At 42.7% G+C, this 15126-nt stretch overlaps 1 protein-coding gene across 3 annotated transcripts in view; it reads left to right on the top strand.

The window, feature by feature from the left end:
- Positions 1–801: 801 nt before the first annotated feature.
- The window catches only part of CREBBP (CREB binding protein), a 166115-nt gene continuing 151790 nt past the window's right edge, over positions 802–15126 (top strand). For all 3 annotated transcript variants that reach the window (XM_054995489.1, XM_054995488.1, XM_054995487.1), the window contains exons 1-2: positions 802–1014; positions 4612–5315. In XM_054995489.1, the coding sequence (XP_054851464.1) occupies positions 930–1014; positions 4612–5315 (789 nt within the window). In that variant the 5' untranslated portion in view covers positions 802–929. The remainder of the gene's footprint in view (positions 1015–4611; positions 5316–15126) is intronic.

Below are 15126 nucleotides of genomic sequence, written 5' to 3'. Positions count from 1 at the left end.
GCGAGTTTAGACCGGAGTAACTCTACATAGAATTGCACTGCCAATGAAGTTGATGGGACGGAGATTCCACACGGACGAAATGCCTCTTTCCCCAATGAGCAATGCCCAGCCTAATCCTGAGGTCCGCCAGCTGTTCGCCCGTAAACCCCCCCCCCCATCTCGGCTAAAGCCGGTGGCGTTCGTGTCTTTACGGCAGCGGAGCGCTTGGACGTGATGACGGCAGCGCGCACGCTCCGCCCAGGCCCCTCCCTTTCATCTCTGGAAAAGAGAAGAGGAAAAAAAAACTTTTTTTTAAATTGAGGAATCAACAGCCGCCATTTTGTCGCGGAGCCGGAGCGCGCTGCGGGCAGGAGCGGGGCCCAGGCGAAGAAGCGGGGCTATAGCAGGCGCCGCCACAAGCACCAGGGACCGTCGGGCGCCAGCCGTGGGGAGTCGGCTGCCCGGCCGCCCGACCCACCGACCGAGGGGAGCCGCCGCCTTCGCCGGGCCGCCGCCGCGCCCTCTCGCCCGCTGGCCAGGGCTCCTTCCCTGCGGACTCTTGGAGTGGTTGGGTGGTCAGTCAACCGGCGGGCTGGCCGCACCGGCGCCAGAGGAAAGGCCGCGCTGCGCCGGGAGTGGCGGCCGAGGGGGGGCGCTATGACTGAGTGACTGTCGGAGGGCGGGAGGGAGCCGCCGCCGCCATCCGGGAACCTCCGCGCGCGGCCAGGGGGAGGGGCGCCGGCAGCTCTGCCGCTCCGCTCGCTCGCTCGCTGGCTCCTTCGCTGCGCGGCCCAGCAGCGAGGCCGCCCCCCGCCCGGCCTGCCCCCCAACCACTGGGCATGGGGGCGCAGCGGGGCCTGCCGGCGCTGCCTGTGGGGCGCTGAGCGGCGCTGCCTGGAGCGGACAGCCCGGCCGCCCGGCCCCGTCTCCGTGGGAGCAGCGCCGAGACCATGGCGGAGAACTTGCTGGACGGGCCGCCCAACGCTAAGCGGGCCAAGCTCAACTCCCCGGGCTTCTCCGCCTCCGACACTGCAGGTGAGCCCAGCAGGGCCGCGGAAGATGCTCCTCCCGGGAAGGGGGAAAGGAAGGAGGCTGGGCTGCGTTTTCTGGCCCGGAGCGGGGATGGTGGCAGGCCGGGGGGGGGGGGGGCTGTGGTAAGGAATCAATGCACAGGCAGGGTCGGTTGAAAACTACGAGAGGGTCTCGTGTTGGCCACGGGCTCGGCAGTGCTTAGTGCACGCAAGACACCCCGGGTGAGAGGTTCAGCAGAACTTCTGAGCCGACGCACACAGAGATGTTTGAGCCTTGAACTGTGAGTCCCGGTTGCCTCCCAGGTTACACTGAATCGAGCTGTTCAGACAACCGTCGGGTATTCCTCAGTCGTCCTTACATGCATTTCTTTCAAAACTGTCTCCTTGCATTAAAAAAAAACATTTCCCCCAAAACTTCTGAAAGAATCACACCACGTGATTGAACCTCATGAACACTTGGTTGTACAGAATTCCTTTTCTCTCAGACAGTGTTGCTTTCGGGTGAAAAACTACCCTGTGTTGCCAAATGTGTTGTAAGCGTTTGGAAGGTGGTATTAAATAACACAATGCAATCCTGTGCTGAGTGAAATCAGTGACTGTACTGTAAGGAACACATGTGCAGTGTTAGTAGTAAAAACTTTTTCCATTCAAAATGATTCCAAAACAGTCGCAAGGAGTTGACCTCCATCGATCTCTGGAACTAGAAAAAATGCTTTAAGGGGATTCTTGCAACTTAATTGCAGTTTGGCAATGTGGTTTCAGCTCTTTGTCATATTTCTCTATGATTTTGCTGTCAACTGCATCACTCACAAGTGCATCACTTCTCTAGTCTCTACAAAACATGTTTCAGCTGAGTAGTTTTTTTAACAGCTAATATTTCAGGTGTATTCTGTCAATACAAGCTTAAGCATTTCAGTGGCTCTGGTAGTTTGCAGAGAGATCTCAGACACTGCACTATTGACAGTCCACTCTTCATAATACTTTCTGAACAGTGGGAAGTGTTGTGTGTGTTGAACGTACTGGGTTGGATCCAGATTCAGTTGGTGATTTCTGCTATATCCTGCTTTGTGCAGCAGACCCCTTGTCATTTGTCAGGGTCCCTTGACCCCCAGAAATTGCATTCATTGGAGATCAGTTCCATTTAGTCTGATCCAACCTACTAATATGAATACCAAGCTTGCTTCAGTTCTGTGACAAAGGCGACTATTTCACATGTAAGAGCGCTAGAAAACCAGATCATTCTTTGGCTTATAGATTGGGGGAGGGGGGCTAGTTGTGCAGCTCAGCTAGCCTTCAGCCTGGGCATACTGTAAAAGGTGAGGGGATTTACAGTAGTGTACCTTGTAGTGTTGCAGAGCTAGAGTGATGTAGCAGTTGGACTAGGTCTGAGGGGACCAGGTTTCAGATTCCAAACTGCCATCCTTCTTGCTGGGTAACCTAGGTCCAGCCACACACACGTTGTTTATCTTACCTCCTAGGGTTGTTGTGAAAGTACAGTGGGGAGGGAAGTACTGTGTACACCTTCTGAACTTGGAGGAAGAACTTGGGTAATGGGATGAGGATAGTCATCCCCTGGTCTGAGAATGCCTGGGAAAGTTACCTCCTCCTTGAATTGTTCAACAGTTCACTTTTTTGCCTCTTGTTGGGGAGGGGGGTTGTCCCATTTTTTTCACTTTTCTTGTTGAGCTGATTCTAATGTTCTGTTGCTGTGGAAGGATTTCACACATGCACAGGTCTCATTAGAAGTGTGGGTGTTTTGTATAGGTGTCTCTTTTTGAACAAATGTAGACAACTTAATCCTCACTAGAGTTTACTGCTGATTTGGCCTGGAGCACAGGACTTGCTATTGATATATGAATTTAGTTCCAGAGTTAAATTGCAGTGAAAGTTGGTTTGAATAATTTTCACAATTTTAATAGTGTTAACTTTGCTTTCCCTTTGTTTGTTGTGGCACAGTTTTGTAGTACTACAAACAAACTGTGCCACTAAAATTGGAGGAATCAGAAGAGTGGTGAAAACACCCTTGTAAGGAGACTGAGCTCCCCCCCCCCCCCCCCGGGCTGCATGTAATTTTCTGTGAGGATTTGAGTAGCCTTTCTTTCTATGATGCTCTTTCACTGTGGCTTTTTGATGTAGAAAGCAAATTACTTTGAATTCTTCGTCCTTTATCATTTCTACATATCCAAGTTTAGGTTTGAGAAGTGTCCTACAGTAATTAATGGGGAAAATGTGTTAGCTTTAGTTGCCTGGGAATTCAAAGCATTTGCTGCAGTAAAGGACCATGTTGGCCAACAGTTACTTAACCAAGTTTTTTGTTTCTCTGTCGCTTTACTGTTTTCTCTTGCTCTTCCATGTTTAGTTTTCACGGCAGTGCCTTATGACCTGTCTGCTTCTGCTTTATCCAGAAATTAAGACAAAAAAAGAAAAAGAAGCTCCTCCAGACAAATGAAGCTAACAAAATAGGTGGAGAACCACACGTGGAGGAAAAAAATTGATCTGTAAATTCAAACTAGTAAATGTGCAGTTTACTCTTTGAAAATATGGAAGTAACTAATGTCTGTATACAAAAGAACTCTATAGTCATAAGTGATTAACAATGTAACAGTATAGCAAACATGTATAACAACAATAAATCTGTAACAGACGGATCCCAGCCACTATACATAAATTACAAGTATTGAATAGGTTCTACGAAACATCAGGTACCTTGCCAGCCCTGCATGTTGGGCGGGTGGGCAGTGTCCCAACTTCATTGGCACCACCTATAAAGGAAAAACAAGCAAGAAATGAGTTTGACAAGTAAAATGACTTTAATTTTCCTTAAGTGGACCCTTACCTTGTGAATGTGCTGGTATTCTACTTCTCTGCACTTGTTGGATTTTGAAATTGTAGAACCTACTCGAGAGTTGTAATTTATGTATAATGGTTTGGATCAGTCTGTTGTGGATTTATTGTTGTTATACATATTTGCTATATTGTCACACTGTTAATCACTTATGACTATAGCAGGGGTGGGCAAATTGCGGCCCGCGGGCCACATGCAGCCCACTACAGAGTTTTTTGTGGCCCGCCAAGACAGTCAGAAAAATTTTTACGATACAATTTATACCTTTTCTGAAATGCAAAGTTAACTAATGAATGCAATCATTTTAAAAGGTGCGGCCCTCCGCTAACCTCCGCTAACCTCCGCTCCCACAAAGTGGCCCCCGAGCCAAAACAATTGCCCACCCCTGGACTATAGAGTTCTTTTGTATGTAGAGATTAGTCACTTTCATATTTTCAAAGAGTAAACTACACATTTACTGGTTTGAATTTACAGGTCATTTTTTCCCCTCCACGTGTGGTTCTTCACCTATTTTGTTAGGTTTATCCTGAAATTAAGCCATATTATACATTATAAATAACTGAAAAGATGCACGACTGCTTAAGAGAGGTTTTATTGTGTCTGAAAACTACCTTCTCTTTATCAGAGAAGAGGGAACATTTAAATAGTTGCATGTTTCTTGTTTTCTGTTAATAATTCATAATTAAGTGCATAGAGAATTAAATATTGTGAATATTCGTGTTTTGTGTCTTATAACAAACTCTGTTAACTTTGCAGATTTTGGATCTCTGTTTGACTTGGAAAACGATCTTCCTGATGAGTTGATCCCTAATGGAGAGTTGAATCTTTTAAACAACAGTGGGAATCTTGTTCCAGATGCAGCTTCTAAACACAAACAACTTTCGGATCTTCTGAGGGGAGGAAGTGGCTCTTTAAACCCAGGAATTGTAAATGTGAGCTCCAGTAACCAGGTCCCACCAGGAGTCAACAGTCAAGTCCAAGGGCAGCCAAATAGCGTGAACATTGGCAACCTGAGTGCAATGGGAAAGAATCCTTTAAACCAGGGAGATGCTGCTACATCAACTCTGGTCAAGCAGACAGCCAGCACATCTGGGCCCAGCACACCAGCTACTCAAGCCTTGACCTCTCAGGCACAAAAACAAGTAGGGATGGTGACAAGCAGCTCAGCAACCTCTCAGACAGGATCTGGGATATGTATAAACAGTGGCTTCAGTCCGGCACATCCGGGTCTTCTCAGTAGTAATTCTGGCCACAATTTAATGAATCAGACCCAACAAGGGCAGGTAATGAATGGATCCCTTGGGGCAGCTGGGAGAGGAAGAGGAGCTGGAATGCAGTATACGGCACCCACCATGCAGGGCAATGCAGGCAGCGTGCTAGCAGACACCTTAACGCAAGTGTCTCCCCAAATGGCAAGTCACGCAGGACTGAACCCAACCCAGGCAGGAGCCATGGCAAAAGTATGTGGTAGTATCTTTAATTGGGAATATTTCTGCAGTTTTGTTAAAGGACTAAACTTATTTGATCCTGAAGATGAGTGGTTTGAGAGCCTTTGCTTTCTTATATATTATTTAAATAACTAGTTGTTATTATGAGGTTCTGTACAAAGTAGTGTAATTGAATTGTTTCCATCATAAAGAAATTTGGTGGGTCATTTATAGTAATTATTTATCAGGTTTCCTTTGTGTATAGTAATTATTGCTTTAAAGCCTGATATACTTTTCAGTGTTTTTCTGTTACCATAGTAAAAAGCATTTCCCCACAATTAGCAGTTGTTGAGAGCATCAGAATTGCAGTCTGATTCTTGGTTCAGCTGTCACTGTGACATCTCCTAGTACCTGACAAGTTGATTTTCTGGGACGTGTGCTCTTCATAAATCCTGGCATGACAAGATTGTAAATATTCATTGTGAGTAACCTTTCCACAGTTGCTGAAAATGAAAGGCTGTTTATTAGGCCAGCAGCTCTTTTAAGTGTTTCTCACTGTAGCTGCTAGTGACAGGGAAGGATGCAGTTTTTGAATGGCTTGCAGCTTTGAAAGTATGGCTGAATGAGTGGGGAAGAGCAATCTTTGTGGGGTAGGCACAGGAAACAGTTCATTGCATCTATCACAAAGGAAGTACTGAGATTTGTGTCCTTATAGCCAACTGCCTATTAAAGTGGGATTGATGGGTATGTGGCCATAAAGCACACAGAAAGTAAGTAACAAGGGATTGGATGGATGCCTGCTTTTCATGTGGAATCTGAGCATTAGCAGCTTGTGTGTTTGATCTGCTGTGACCAGAAAGGAGATTGTTAGTTGACTTTGATTTACTATGCTTATCTTGCCACATTTGTATTGCAATAGCTTTGGAATAGTAGCTGTTTGTTGACAGGCCATTTAGGTTGTGCTGTGGAACGAGTCTTTTACCTGCTGGCATGACTAGTCTGTACTTTCCCTCCCATATTGCCCAGAACAGTTTTAGGTGTGTGGAGAGGGGCTAGATGAACAGCTGAGCGAGAGTACGGAAGGGTGGAGGAAAGTGGGAGCCAGGATGGGGTGTCCTAGGAAGTCCACAAGCAGTACATGGAAACGCATCCTTCCCTTTCTTAGTCTCCTAAGCCACTCGTGTTTAGAGATTCAGTGCCTCTGAACATGGAGATATCTTTGAGCCATCATGGCCCAGGATAATTGTTGACAAAACTGTGTGGCAATGCAGTGCACTTATCTGTTTTATACAGTGGAGCACTTATTCCCAGGTAAATGTGCATTTAGGATTGCAGCCCTGTTGTCTCTGAATTTGTCTAGTCTAAGCTAGTGGCCGTGAATTCTGTGATAAGTATACATTCCGTAAAGATGTATTTTGTCCTGAATGTAGTCTCCATTATGAGAAGGAGATGAGAGGGTTTCCTCTAACCATTTTTCCACACCGTAATTACTTTATAAGACATTACTCTTTTTCCTAAACTAAAAAGCTCCTAAATTTTATAGCCTTTCTTTATAGAGGGGCCCAATGTTTCAATCAGTTTGAAAACATCATAGGCAGTTGTGTTGATCTAAAGCAAAATCCAAAAACAAGAAGACAAGCTACATAATACCTTTTATCAGGACCAGGGGTCATTTCGTAGAAAAAGAGCTGGAGGAACTCATTAGCATAACTCATTAGCATATGCCACACCTCTTGCCATCACCGGAAGTGTGTCATTAGTATAACTGATTTGCATCCCCCCCCCCCGACATCACCTATTCTGGCTGTTTTGGACCCAATCCTGGCCATTCAGGGCCGAATGGGCCCAAAATGGCAAAAAGGGGCTGAAAATGGCTGAAAAGGGGCCCAAAATGGTCAGGATCGGGCCGTTTATGAGTGAGAGAGTGATCCACCACCCGTCAGAGGTTTGATCCAGCCCCAATCCAGGCTGAAACTGGCCCAAAATGGCTGAGAGTCAGGTGGGCAGGGCCACCTGACGTGACCTCTTTGGGGAACTACCGGAACTGCGTTCCTGTGCGTTACCCTTCAAAATGAGCCCTGATCAGGACCAACCAGAATGACACAAAACCGCATGCAAGCTCACTAGAATTCGTCATTCAGATGAATGTTACCAAAATAAGGGGGGAAGCACATGTCTGAAGTTCTGTTCTTAAGATGTGGTCTTGGCAGCATACTGCATAAAATGTTGAGCAGGTATGCACATTTAAAATGGTGCTGGAGTAGATCAAGATCAAGACCTGCCCATCTTTTCCCTTAACCTTTATTTTTGTAACATTCAGCCTGATTAATAGTTCTGATTGACTTGAAATCTTGCACACAGTTTTGCGTCACTTTGGTTAGTCCTAACAAATTTTAATTATTTAATTTATATACCGTTTCTTTTCAGTTAAGAGCTCAAAGCAGTTCACAACAATTTTCCTCAGGTAAGACCAATAAAAAACATGAAAGAGAGAATAAAATCCCAATAAAACAGCAGCATAGTATAAGTATTTAAAACTGCTCTAATCTAATAAAAGATATTATGTGGCTTTTTCTTGTTTTTGGTTATTCTTTTCTGCACCTGTTCCAGTTTTGTACTATCCTTTGTTGCGTGGGGTGTCTAAAATTATCCCAAATGCTACTGCACCAGAATTTTTTATCAGAGTGCCTTCTCTTCTTTGTGCATGAAAGGCAGAGAAGCAGAACTTGTGGCTGAATTTGTCATGAAGCATCCCTCACAGCAGATAAACATGAGGGGGTATACTGTGCTTAAAGTTAAGTGCAGTAATGTTAGCAGTTTCTAAAATTGTTAGACAGCAAAAAGTTTGTATGGTGAAGTCATGTTCCCATTTCCCATCATTATTCAAGAAAAGGTGTGGTTTGTTAAATGAAGTAATTTAAGGTAGTGACAGAGTTACAGATGAGGTAGGGATAGCCAAATATGGTTCCCTGTGTGATGGTGCCACCTGGTCTCCTTTGTTGCCAACCGGAAGCAAAAATTGGCAGTTGGACCTTTGGCTTGGCCAGACTCTCCCTTTTCAGTATGACTCCAGCAAACCTGGCTGCTGCTATAGGCTCTCCCTTACCTTGCATTAATGACGTAGAGGTGTGGAATCTATTCAGCACAAGCATCAACATGAGTGAAATATTTATTTATTTATTTATTTACGTTATTTATAGGCTGTCCTTTTCACAGAGACTCAAGGTGGATTCCATAGTGTAAGTCAATTGAACATCAAATAAACAGTGTAATAGGGTTTGGACAGGAGAAAATTTGAAAACGAGCAGAAATCTGATACTGAGCTGAAACAATGCTGAAACAAAGCATAAGCAACCGAGCATGACATTTTAACACAATGCAGAAATTACCTAGTAGGAGCAAACTTACAACAAACAGTACGCAGTAGTATAGTCTACAGACTTTATTCTTATACCAATACGTTTCTGAATCATTTCCTTACAGTACAGCCATCCTACCTGTGTAAAAAGAGCCCTCCTGAATAATTCAGTTTTGTACATTTTGTGAAAAGCCAGGAGAGTAGATGCTTTCCTGACATCTTCAGGCATGCTGTTGCACATGGTGGGGGGCCACTACAGAGAATGCACATGGATGGACAGTTGCCGATTTTGCCCATTTCCAAGGTGGTACCTGGCAGAAAATCCTGTTCAGATGAATGGAGCAGAACATTAAGTTGCTAAGAAGTGAGCTAGTGAACAGCCTTTTGCAATAAACCTTCAAAAATATAGCACTTTGGCTCAGGAGTGGTCGTAGCAATTCTGAGGTCTTGAGAGAAAGTCAAATATGGGACCCCAAAATTACTGGTTGTTACAGGTGTGGTGTCTTGAGGCCCCCCTTCCTAACCTAGCACAGAGAATATTTACTTATTTATAGTCTGCCTTTCTCACTGAGGTTCAAGGTGGATTATACAGTGTAAGTCAATACAATCACCAATACTGAAGACAAAGTATGTATTGCAGAAATTTGAAAAGAAGCATAAATTCAAATACAGGAATAAATGAGCATAAATTCGAATATAGGAAAGCAGAGATGAAACATCACTGGAAACAAAACGTAAGTAATTTGAATGTGACGTATCAAACAATGCGGACATTGCCCAATAGAGGTTTATCTACATCAACAGACAGTACCCAGTATTATAGTCTACAGTCCCTGTCCTGTTACCAGTGCCATTCTTTGAACCATTTCCATATAGCACAGACCTATTACTTGTGTAGAAAAGCCATTTTGAATAATTCAGCTTTATATAGTTTGCAGAAAGCCAATCTTGAGGCATTTTAGGACCACGTCAGACTAACATTCTTCCTACATAGGTATTACTGCTCGGGAACACATTCATGTATACATATTCAGGTGTTCATACTATCCCATATGTAGGTTTATACAGCCTGCTGGGCTTAATTTGCAGAATTGTTGCAGAAGACACTTTACTTCTAAATAAGCACTCTGTCCTATATACAAAGAACTCTGAAGTATTATTTAAAAATTAGATGCTCTTCAGAAGAAAATTGGTAAACTATTTCATAACTTAAATACATAATAATAAAATCATTTGAATCGTATGAGTAGGCCTCTTATTCGCTTGTGATAACATTCATTTTTCAATTTTTTTTTTAGTTACCACATTCTCTGAAGTACACCTGATTTAAACCTGTTCAAACAAACTGTATTTCTGTTAACACACTTAGAATGTCCTTGATTTGTTAACAGGTGTATCAAAATCTCTGTTAATTTTCTTTGTGGTTTCATGTTGAAGCTGGTAGGAACCATTGTGAAGATTACCAAAATGACAGTGAAAAGTTCTTTGCTTAGCTCTTGGGTCCAATGCGGAAAAGAAGGAAGAGAGACATAAAGCCAGCAGTAAAGAAAATGGCTACATTAGCCTGGTAGAGATAATATAAAGAAACTATTTTCATTCATAAATCTAAAAAAATCATTATTTTGGTGAACATGAATGAAGTCGACATTGTAAGTCATTGCTTCAGTGTAAGGGAAATCTGCCAAACATCTGGTTCTAAAATAGGAATTCATGAAGAATTCATAGGAGTCCAGTAGCACCTTAAAGAATGATGGTATTTATGCTGAAAATTTGTTTCAGCATAAATTTCAGTGAGTCAGAGTTCTCTTCCTCAGATAAATGGGAGTGAACATCCATTATGCTTGATTTTATACACAGCCGAGGGGGGGTGGGTTTGCAAAGAGGCCAGTATATAACATCCAAATGAAAAAGTAGCTTATTCAGAAGTGGGTATGAGTTAGAATCATAGGGTTGAACCCCAGGATCATCTAGTCTAATCCCCTGCACAATGTAGGAAATTCACAACTACTTCCCCTCCCCTTACATCCAGTGACCCCTGCTCCATGCCCAGAAGATGCCACAAACCAACAATAACAAAGCAGAATAAGCATCAAAACTAAAGCAGGATTAAATGCGATGGTGGAACAAATGAAAAGGTGGGAATGTGTGATCCACTGGTATCTGTAGCTAGTTAGGAATCCAAATTCCCTGTTGAGCTGTGGGGGTGCATTGTCATGAAAAGGTTAATGATGGAAAATTTGAGGGAGTACTGACAAAAAGAATCTGTTAAATATTTTCTCTTTTAGAATGTGTGAAATGCTTCAAAGCAAGGATTTTCATACCCCAACTGTGTATCATGAAAAACTGAGGAATGTTTCCACACTCAGCCCCACCTACCTCACAGGGAGATTGTTGTGGGGATAATAACAACATACTTTGTAAACCACTTTGAGTGGGTGTTAAGTTGTCTTAAAGAGAGAGAGACAAATCTATTATTATTATTATATTTCCAAAGAAAAATGGGGAAATTTAGGGAGGCACTGGAAAAAACCTTCTATGAAATATTTTCTGTTTTTTTTCCCAAGAGAAGAACCTTGTCTTGCAAAGCATTTCACTCATTCCAAAGGTTCAGGACTTTTTTAGGGGAACACTGGAAAAAAACCCACATTTACTGCAGACATATACAACATTGTCAAGATTTTTTATTTACATTTGACATTTTTTGGCAACGGTTCGTATGCTATAATGTGTTTAGTGATAATGCATTATTACAGGGGTCAGTGTTTTCAATGTTATGAAGTTTAGCTTGATGTCCAAACATCCTGGTAGTCCTACCTATTGTGACTTTGAGTTTCTGTCCAAATAATACACCTAATTTTGTTTACTACAGAATTTGATTTCTACCTTCAATTTATTTGCTTTTCACTGTCTCTCAGATGACAAAAATTAAAGATGCATGTGCAGTGGTAGAATGGGTTATGACAGTTTGCAACTTTTTCAGATATTTAGTTTTACTTGCTATTTTTCTTAGCGAAAAAAGATATTCACACTGTTATATTCCATAAATATGCTGTATTGTACATTGTTATATACTAATTTTAACAATTTGCTTATTTTGATTCTACCCTTTAATGAGTTGCCTTGTTTTTAGAACTTTTAAATCTTTCCTTTACACCTTTAATCCAGGTCCTCATTACATTACCTTAAATTTATACCTCAGGAGGGATCTGGTCACAGCTAACACTTTTTAACTCTACTCACACAGAGATTAGGTGTTCTCTGCTTTACCCAGACTTATACCTTGAGAACACCTTCCCTGTTTTATTTGTGTGACCTATATAACTGCCTCTCTAAAAGGTTTTCTCTGCCACGAAAGGCTTTTGCCTTAGAGCTCTTTTGCTTAACGGGTACTACAGGAAGTCTTTGTTATAGATGGTAATTTGAGAGAATGGCCAGCACATAACAGTGGTTGTGAGGTAAAAAAAGAGATATTTTTTAAAATAGAAAAGTGGAATTTATTTCTAAGTATGTAAGTGTTACGGTTGCAGAGTTTTGATAAGCATATTGGTTTCAAATACAGTTATATACTTACAAGCCCAGTCACACAAACTAATCTCCCCCATCTTCATTAAAAAATAAACTTTCATCTAATCCACACAGACATGGAGTCATTCAGGCCTTTTCATGCAGCTTGACTGAACTAGATAATGTCTCACTCAGATATACACAGACTGCCCCAGGCACACACACAATTTGCCTAATTTAACAATCTCTCAGAACACCATACAGATTCACTGGTCTAGGCAGAATGAAACATCTTTCAGGCTTCCACAAAGGTCGCCCTTAATTAGAATGAATATTTTCTCTCACAAACACACAGATACTCTCAGGCTGCACACAGCTTGCTTCTTTTGACCAGAATAAACAGTTTTCTCTCAACTCCCTAACTAAAACTGTTTACTCTGCCCCATAGGGTACAGATTGTACTTCAGTCAGATTGCACTCCACTCTCTCATCCAGCCTCCCTCCTCCTTTTCTCAGAGGCCTACGTTTAAACAGTAAAAATTTCAAAAACCCCACATTAGCAAAAAACACAAAACATTACACTAATTAAGTTATACGTGCTTTTAATGTCCTTAAATCCATGAAAGAAGTTTAGGTTTAATAGCAGAGTAAGAATTACATATATTCCAGGGTTTTTTTGGGGGGGGGGGAATTGTTTTTTCCTGTGTCTTCAAAAGTTCTGGAAATTTTATGTCTCTAGAAACTATTTGTGTCTCTGTTCAAGATCTATGATTATTGATGAGAAGTTGGTTTAGGTTGAAAGGCTGTATGCAGGCAAGGAAATGTCTGCTATCCCAGGCCTGTGTGAGAGAAATAAAATTATCCAGTATAGTTGCAAGTAATTTGTTGGACTGATCTGAATTGTGAGCTGTAAGTAACCACCAATGGTATTATTTCCTCGGGTCCAGTCTTGTTGCAGATTACTTCTGGATACCAGTCAAGGTGTTATTAATCTTTTTTAATTGTATTGACATTGTAATCTTGAGAATGCCTATTGTACATCCTTTAGATGAAAGTTCCTGTCTGAGGGCCTGAAAAAAACTGATTGCAACATCGTGCTTGGCTTGTAAACAAAGGATTGTTCCGTATGCTCTGGGAGGTAGTTCGGAAGCATATATGGTGATTGGTGGCTTTTTATTATAAAGTTATGTTTGTATCTGTAGCATCGTTGCATGGAAAATGTAGTTGTTACCTGGACTGGTCCACAGTCAAGTTGATGGTGTGATGAAAGTTGTTGAAATCCTGATGATAATATCTTGAGAGCTTCCTTTCCATGTGTTCAGCAAGTACAGATGTTGAGTACAGGAGAGGTGTTAAAAGAGAGGAGCTGAGGAAATATTGCTCTAATGTCAGTGATACTCAGCAGCCCGGGAGCCACAGATGGCTGTTCTGAACACTGTCCCCCAATGTAAAACCTGCCCTATGGTCCAGTCTCTAGTAGGTCTTGTGGTTGGCAGGTGGTCCCTTGCTGAAAGGACTGGGGAATGGGTAATGGAAGTCCAGGGTCAGTCTTCTTCAGCATCTTCTCTCTCTGTAGCTGGCAACAGTGAAAAGAGAGTAAAAGTGCAACCACCACGGAATCCACCCAGGAAAAGAGCAAATTGGTCACAGTGGGATAGTAGTGCATTTATTCTGCTTTCTCCATGGCCAACTTGCTGTCCTCCAAGCACCTTGACAGTCTTAGTCTCTTATGTCAGCTGCTGTTTCATGCTGAGGAGAGAGAGATGGCACAGAGGGAAGGAGAAGGTGCACAGGTTGTTCCGCTCGCGAAGAGAAGTTTCGCTGTGCTACTGTCTGGCTCCCAGCAGGCCTTTGCAACAGGAAGCTCAAGCACTTTTACTTCCCTCCCTTCTAGCTGTCCCTGGAATGAGATCAAGTAGGTTTAGCTGTTTCCCTCTTCTCACCTGAGCTGCAGGCTTTCTTGTTTTGAGGAGAAAGCAAGATGACAGCAAGGGAAGTAAAGGCTGCATGGGCACTGCAGGATTCAGCCAGCAGCATTGGCTTGGAACCTTCTTTCTGAAGGCTCCTAGCCTGACTCTGAGTGCCCCTTACTCTCATCTGTCTTCTGCCCCTTTCTCCAGCATGAGGCCCAGCATGCTCATACACCAGATCCAAGCAAGTAGGCTCTGCATAAGAGAGAGAGGTGCTTTGCCCACCCTTCCTCTCCAAAGCCTCCAAAGAGCACTAAGTTTGCTAGTAGTTCTGTGGACTTTCCACTTTCTGGTCCTCCACAGTTGCAGGGGAGTTGATTAGTCTTCACTCCTTGCACATTTACTTGAGAATAAGTGCTGCTGAAGAAAGTGGGACTTCGTTTTTGAGTAAACATACATATGACGGCACTATTCATAGTCCCTGGGCTTTGAATTTAGTGGCTTCTCAAACCATCCTGAGTGATGAAGGGTAAGGGAGGAAGAACTGTTTCTAAATTGGAATAATTTCATCATTAGTAGAGGCCTAAGATAAAATGAATTTTTCTTTTTGAAACAGTTTGCCCATGCTTTTTATTTCAAGGTTATGGAGATGAAGAGGTTTATGCTGCTGAATGAAGAGATGGAATAGGGCATACCACTGTTGAATGCAGACCCTTGCAAGTAATAAACTTAGTACAGAGTAACCATCTCTTCTTCTCTTCCCAACCCTGAGTTCAGCTTGAAGGAAACTTTTAACATAGGGAAGCACTTCTTTTTTAACATATGGTCTGAAATTCAACAGACATTTGTGCCTCTAGAGCCCATGTCGAACAAAGAAGGACTACTTGTGAGTAATGCAATGGGATTGGGACCCATGGCAGTACCCCCAGAAATTCTTAAATGAACTTTATTCAGTAGAAACAAAGAAAAGAGCACAAGTCCTAGCAGGCCTTCCCTAGCAGGCCTTCATCCAGCTCAAGCAGACATGAGTAAACCCTGGACTGGAGTGCAACTGCTCCAGTTTTTAGTATCC

This window comes from Eublepharis macularius, chromosome 12, assembly GCF_028583425.1.
Source record: "Eublepharis macularius isolate TG4126 chromosome 12, MPM_Emac_v1.0, whole genome shotgun sequence".
NCBI lineage: Eukaryota > Metazoa > Chordata > Lepidosauria > Squamata > Eublepharidae > Eublepharis > Eublepharis macularius.
Note: the sequence above shows the minus strand (reverse complement) of the source record. Positions and strands in the feature narration are given on the sequence as shown.